The sequence below is a fragment of the Echinops telfairi genome, unplaced genomic scaffold, assembly GCF_000313985.2.
Source record: "Echinops telfairi isolate 266 unplaced genomic scaffold, ASM31398v2 ScPeMD7_7412;HRSCAF=8450, whole genome shotgun sequence".
Lineage (NCBI taxonomy): Eukaryota > Metazoa > Chordata > Mammalia > Afrosoricida > Tenrecidae > Echinops > Echinops telfairi.
This window is the reverse complement of record NW_022111312.1, coordinates 4,573,299-4,580,213: the sequence shown is the minus strand read 5'-3', so window position 1 is coordinate 4,580,213 and position 6,915 is coordinate 4,573,299. Positions and strand designations below refer to the sequence as shown.

The 6,915-nt window shown below is 57.4% G+C and overlaps 1 protein-coding gene and 1 long non-coding RNA gene across 2 annotated transcripts in view; one reads left to right on the top strand and one right to left on the bottom strand.

Annotated features, from left to right (window-relative positions):
• Positions 1-4,692: 4,692 nt before the first annotated feature.
• On the bottom strand, positions 4,693-6,667 carry LOC123522468. The gene is made up of 2 exons (XR_006680735.1): positions 6,104-6,667; positions 4,693-5,836 (listed from the first exon to the last, which is right to left on the bottom strand). It is a non-coding gene; the product is annotated as an uncharacterized LOC123522468 (long non-coding RNA).
• LOC123522467 (T-box transcription factor TBX5-like) overlaps positions 6,541-6,915 on the top strand; it is a 19,442-nt gene continuing 19,067 nt past the window's right edge. The window contains exon 1 of the mRNA XM_045296891.1: positions 6,541-6,626. Within this exon, the coding sequence (XP_045152826.1) occupies positions 6,617-6,626 (10 nt within the window). The 5' untranslated portion in view covers positions 6,541-6,616. The remainder of the gene's footprint in view (positions 6,627-6,915) is intronic.

Here is a 6,915-nt window from a genome sequence, read left to right as displayed (position 1 = left end):
GTGGAGACAGAGGATCAGAGTATAGTGTCCTGGCTCAGCCAGGAGAGAGATGGGGGTGGGTGGTCTCAGGTCTGGAAGGTTCCAGAGGAGTCACTGCCCAACTGGACTCCCATTCTAGGTCAGCAGGAGACTGACTCCCTTCCATCTCTACAGGACCCTGGCAAGAGGGCATGGTCAAGGCCTTTCTCGGACAACTGCATTGTCCTGGAGCAGGCTGCCTGGGAAATACAAATAGGAAAGTTGCCTCTGCGGGGATGTCCAATGCTCACCGAAAAGAGAGGCTCTGTGTGTGTGTGTGTGTGTGTGTGTGTGTGTGTGTGTGTGTGTGTGTGTAAATTCAAGAAGAAAACCGTGTTATCCAAAATACTAGTCTCCAAGCCCCAAACAATCATTCTTTCCAAGCTAAAGGACTGAACTATGGGATGCGGCCCCTCCGTGAGACTTAGCAGTACGAAATGCTAACCATCCCTAGTTCCCGGTTGGAGGGCTGGTGGAGGCACAAGGCTCCTGATGCTGATGCCCGTAGAGGTGCAGAGCTGGGCATCCTGACGTCCCAGATCCCCGGCTGGGTGGGGGGTAGGGCGGCCACAAGGGTTCCCGCTCTGAGCTCAGAAGTGCGCATTTTCTCCTGACCGAGCAGAGCATGGGCTACACTTCAGTTTTCGTCCATGTCCCAAGAGGGCGGCGAAATTGAAGTTCCGGCTGGGCCGAAAGCCGGGAGTAAGCTGCCGGAGGCTCAGCCAGGGCCACAGAAGGAACCGAGAAGCCGTGGCACTGCCGGCGCGGGTGTCGTCCTGTGGGGTGCTGCATTGTGCAGCGTGTCCCACGTGCTCTGGAGTTGCTCTGGAGACTGGAGCATCTTAGGCCCCATCGTCAGGAACCCTCCTACCTCAAGATGAGCCGCGTTGGTTTCGCCCTTGACTTCCGGGGTAATTGTGGGGGTGGGCAGCGTGGCGGACAGGGTCCCGCGGTCGCGGTGCAACCCCTACCCGCGGCAAAAAGGCCACAAAGCCAAGCGCTCCGCAGGCCAGAGCAGCCCAGCTGGGAGTTCTTGCCGCAAGGGAAGAAAAATGATGGGTCTCGACCAAAGCGTCTCAGTGATTGCTCCCGCCAGTTGGGGGGTTGGCCCCCAGCTAGTCGCCCCCAACGCCACCCGCCTCCCTTCACCTCTCAAGGTCATTACTAGACTTTTCACTCGCAGCTCCAGGCAGGGTGGCCTCCGGCAACCCCCAGCCCCTCTGCGGAGCAGACCTCCGTTGTGGCAGGAGCTGGGGACTCCCCTGGTCAAAGGTCTCTAGAAGCCAGAAGGTGCTAGATCAGGCCGGTCATTCCAGCGCCACATAGAAAACAGCTTGTCGATTGCTCTTGAGCCCGGTCCCCAAGCCTGGGTGGACCTTAGGACCAACTACCCCGGGAACCACAGGCTTGGAGCCCTTGGCCCTGGGGTGAACGTTACTGGAGTCTTTGGTTGATGGGGGATTTTTCATTAAAACTCAATAGAACCCACACTCACTTCCATACGGCTGATTCCAACTGCTATCGACCCGCTAACTTGTATTTAAGGAACTGTTCCCATAGCCGAGTTTTCCTTTGTTCCCCCTGCTGTTGGGCCACCTGGAGTTCTTTGGGGTCACCACGGTCCCTCTCCTCCCCCAGCTCCCCTGAAATATAGTCTTTCTGGAACTCTCCCGCACTGTCGCTGTCCTCTGGGAGGCCGCGCATGCTGCAAAGAGGCCCCTGCAGCAGCCCGACCTGGGGACGCAGTTTGGTCTCTGGTTTTGAATCTGGCCCTTTGAGTGGGCATCACATGTGTGGGTTTCATTTCCCTGGCTTTCTTTTCTCTCCCCCTCTCGCCGCCGCCCCCCACCAGCCCCCACCACAAGAGGGAACAAGAAAAATAGTCAGCCGTGTCGACAGCAGGACACCGTTCCCTTTGCCAAAGAAAATTTGTCTTTCCAGAGCCCCGGAGAGTGCTGGCTCCCGAGTTTCCATCACACCTTCGAGTTGAGGGTGGGGTGTCCAGACATCGACCCCTCACCCCCACCCTCAGCACCTCAGACTGTGGGTAATTAGTGGAGCTTCCATCCTGGAGAGGGTAGACTGAGTCCTAGAATCTTTTCTCACCACACCCTTTGTGGCGGCTACTCAAAAGCTGGCGGTGTAGACCAGGCAACTTGACAGGCCTTTCGGTGGGTTGCAGTGTTTGGGGGCTGGGGCAAAAAAACCCAGCCCCAGATTCTCACCTCCTAAGCCCTCATCCTGCTCTTCCTCTGGAGTTGGAGGGGGTACAAGCCCCGGTCCTTCTAGGTTCCCCAAGCCCCACTGGCTTCTACTTTCTCCGAGCGCTCTGGAGTTGTCCAAATGTCCCAGCCTTGGTATCAGCAGGGGCCCCTAGAGAGATGCTCCCTCCTTCCAAAGACCATTTACCACCACCCAACTCAGCCTGGGGAGAGGTCTAGTCCCCAAAGCACCAGGAACACCTCCAACTTGAATAAAGATCGCTGCCCCGAATTCCTGGAGGGAAAATCAGAGGGGCCTTGGGACCTGGAAAGGACCACTACACCCCCAGCCAGGTTGGCTGTCAGAGACTGTCTGTCAAATGGGGAAGAAGCAGGAGCTGAATGGAACCTTGGTCAGGAGATGTGATGGTCTTGGGAAAAAATGGAAAAGCAAGCTGGAGATGGAGCCAGAGTTAACTGGGCAAGAGGGAAGCTGACCCCAGGGAAGTCCTGCAGCACGTCCCACCCTGGGACTGACTCCCTTTTGCCAACTGACTTGGTCAAAGTTCATTTTTTTTCTCCCATCATTTTATTGGTTTTATATTCATATTAATTTTCCCCCAGCTCCAGCTGAACTTCTCTTTACTCTCCGCTCCCCAGCAAAGACCAGAGGTCTGGTGGGGACACAGCGTAAAGCAGGCATTTTCCCAGAGGTGGCTTTTGCAAGGAAAGAAAGACAATGGTTTGGGAGAGTCCAACTTTCTTAAACACAGAAGGGACCAAATGAATGTGGAAACGGCAGCAGTTACTGTCTCTTGCAGTTTTTGTTTTATTGTTTTATTTTGTGAAAATGGTCCTACTTTTCTGCTCCCGACGGATGGCATTTTCAAAATTGGGACAGGGATTCCCACCCCACCCCCCCAAAAAAAAACAGAAAGGAAATTACATCTAGGAAGAAAGGGACCATCGAACGGGGATCAAGTGGGGAGAGCATCAGAGCACCCCTCAAAAAGGAGGGAGGTTGTGGGGTGCATTCCGCTGGACCGAGAAAAAATGGGGAGACTTGGTTCTAGTGGAAGGCTTCCGTCGGTCACACCCCGATGATGTGGGCTCCGCAGGCCCTGGGATGGGCGTGCGGAGTCCGTGGTGAGCCGGGTCCGCTGTGACAGAGTCCCCGCAGAGGACGCGAGAGGAGCCTGGTCGGGAAGCTTCCAACGCCAGGCTCACCTTCAGCCTCGCTGGGCCGCGGCCTCCGTTTCTAGGATCCCTCAGCCCCGAAGTCAAATCGGAGCTCTTCGGGGAGCTTGAGAGATGGATTTGGGGTTCGTTCTTGGCATCCGGGAGCAAGCACTGCTTCGCATTGGGCTGTGCAAAGAGCCTTATTAATAACTTGGGAAACGAAAGCGCAGATCCGAAGCCTCTGCGGCCTGGCCCCGAGGAGGGACACGGGTTCTGCTCGCTGCAAACGGCCCCGGGCTGCGGCCGCGCTGCCCTCCGGCGCCTGCTGCCCCAGGCTGCAAGCCACCGCCCGCTCTCCCCGCGGGCCTGACCTTGGATCCCGAAGCTGCTCGGGTCGGCCGCGCTCGCGCCGAGTCCGCGGCCGCTCTAGCTGCGGACCGGCCGGGCCTGGAGCCAGACGGCGTCTCGGAAAGCCCTGGAGCTTGACTGCGCGTTCCCCCCTGAGGTCGGACCCCAAGGCTGGGGGCAAGAGCAGACTCGGACGTCAGGCTCTCGGGGTGCGGAGCCTCTGGGCGCGGGACTTACCCTTCCGGAGGGCCCTCGGATCCTTCTTGGGGCCGCCGGGGGCGTCTACGCGGTACGTTTCGCAACTGAACCTAGGGGGTTGGCAACTGCGCTCAAAAGCTTGCGCGCTTCCGCCACCGGACTGCTTAGAAATTCTGTCCACTGACCAGACCGCAAGCAGAAACCATCATCCTGACAAAACAAAATTAAGGGCCTTCTCCCTCGGCGGGCCCTGGCGCTGAAATTTCTCTCTGCAGAAATGACCCTTCTCTGCTCCCCCACCCACCCACTCGCGGGCGCCCCCCACCCCGTCCCCCGCGGGCCAACTAGGGACAGAGTAGTCTGGAGCTCAAGCTAATGGGGGCCTGGGGATGAATGGACTTTCTCTTAGCCAGAAACTTTTAAGCAACTGTTTCTCACTCCTATCAATAACCCTGCAATTGCTTCTACACCGGCCAGCTAGCTGGAAACCGATCAAAACTCTTGTACCACAAGAGAGCTCCTTCTCAGTCAAGTAACTTTTGAAAAATCAGAATAATCCCTTGCCTCCTGCAAAAGACCCTCGCTCTCCAGAAAGACTTGATTTCTTTCCAGTGGGGGCTGAGGTGGGCTTCTATCTTCCCCTCCCTCCCAAAGGCCTCCTCCCTTCTTCCCCCTAAAATTGATCTCCCGGCTCTCTTTGTGCCCAGTGCTCGCCACCCCCACCCCACCCCCTCCACGAGGGCTGTGATTATTTATTTTGTTCTTTATTCCCTGATCGAAGGGGCCAGGACTGGGCGCTATGCAGACCCAGGACTGATAGACAAGCCACAGAGACCTGAACCTCGGGCTGCTGGCCCCAGTCGGGCGTGTGACAGCGCGAGGGCCAGTTGCACGGCTGGTGACGTCTCCAAGTCCTATAGGTGCAGCGGCTGGTGAGATAGTCGGTATTGCCTGGTTGCCTCTTTCTTTTATTGGGGTAGGCCTGGTAATAAACAGTAATATTTAATTTGTCGGAGACCACAAACCAACCACGAGCTGGGAGGTACTAGCTTGTCTTGACAGTTCCTGGAGAGAGACATGGCCCCCAAAGGGTCTCTTTTGGGGGGATTCTTTGCTCATTGCATCTGAAGACCCACTCCCCAGCCAGGCGCCACTCTTGGCTTCTGCTCTGGAAAGAGGCAGTGGGATTTGGGGAGGTGAGTATCCCTCAAGCGAACTAAAGGGGCGGGTGAGTGGTCATCGGTTTCCCTCGAACTTGGCCTGGCGGGGCCTTAGCTTCCCTCCCCAGCTCCGGGGCAGGATCAAAACCACCTATTTATTCGCTTGCATTATGCCTGCATGTGTCAGCTGGGCCAGGTTTACAAACCCAGATAGAGCTTGGTGCCCCGGGCACCGGCTGTAGGACCTGTGCTTCAGCTGCTAAGCGAATTTGGCTGGACCATGACTTGGAGGATTCTAGCTTTTCCCTTTCCCGGAGGGGGCCTACAGATTATTTATGGGAATTTATTTTATCCGCAAATCTCTGTGAATTGAAGGGGATTGGAAGGATCTTTCTTTCGAAAGATCTCCCTCCCTGCAGCAGACCCGCTGTGGACCCAGGCTCCCGAGGTCTTATTTGCTTTTGGGCTTTAGGCTGCTGAGATAGAAGCTCAAAGGCTTGGCGTTCATCCGCTGAGGTTGTAGAAGAGTGAGAGCCTCTTTGCAAATGACGGGCTTTGGCAAGGGCCTGGGGGAGAAGAAACCTGGGAGGTGGCTGGGTTGCTCTCTGGCGGTGCCACCGTTCTGTAGGAGATAGGCCAGTCACTTCACGCTGTGCCCCTCCTGAGCCGTGAGGTTAGCTGGCGCTGCCTTGGGTTGTGAAGGGTCTGGTCTCTCTCTGAGTGGGAAAAGAACTAGGACATGAAGGTACAGGAGGTGAGGGGAGCACAGAGAATGGGACTCTTGGCATTTATTCCAAATCCCATGCGCACTACGTGGCACCCCTGGCTGGCTCCTCTCTGGCGGAGAAGCTACAGACCGCGGCGTGTTTACGCTTCCCCGTGACCCCTTCAACCCGACCCTCAAAATATGCTTCAAGGAGGGGGAGGGTGGGAAGAAGGGTCGAGGGGAGATGACCATCTCAGGCAGCCCCCAAGGCCGGCGTGGCTGTTTTCACATACCCCGAAGCTGCCCTGCATAGGACTCAAACCCGGGAGGTCTGGCGGCACCGGCATCGGGACTCGCCAGCGGGGTGGGAGGGCTCTCCGGCGATTTCTTGGCGTTTTAAAAAGCTCAGGTCCCCATCCAAACGCACCTACATCCTGCCTTCACCCCGGAGTCGCTGAGACTCGGGGTGATGAGCGGGGTGGAGGGAGAGGTCAGTCCCGCCAGCACGGGCAGGGTGGCGAGGCTCTGCCTGGCAGGGTCACGCAGCTCTAAGCCCTAGAGGTCAGCCCGGCACAGAGAATACCAGCGGAGGCAGTCTAGGAGGCTCGTGGCGAGTGTGTGTGTGTGTGTGTGTGTGTGTGTGTGTGTGTGTGTGTGTGGTGCGTGCTCGAGCAGTGTGTTCGTGCTCCGCTTGCAGCTACAGCCGGCATCACTGAGAGACCACTTCCCCAGCAGAAGCCGGCCGCGTTGGCGATGATTCGTGCAGGTTTTTTGCAGCCAAAGCGTTTGCTCTTGGAGAAGCAGAGATGGATGGAGGTGGGGAAGGGGGCGGGAGGAGGGGGTGCCCGGGAGGCCTGGGCTGGTGAGTCGCGTTGTGGTTTGAGTGTTCGGGAAATCTGATGGGGGAGGGAGGGAGGAAGAGAGGAGAGAGAGGGAGAGGGAGAGGCCGGCGGGCACTGTGAGCAGTCGTCCAAGCGATTTCAGAACTTTGCAAGCATCAGGCAGCCCAACGTCACCGCGTCACGGCGCTCAGCTGGGTCTGCCTGTATTCCTGAAAGAGAGAGAAACAGAGAGGAGAGGGGAGAGAGGAGGAGGGGAGAAAGAG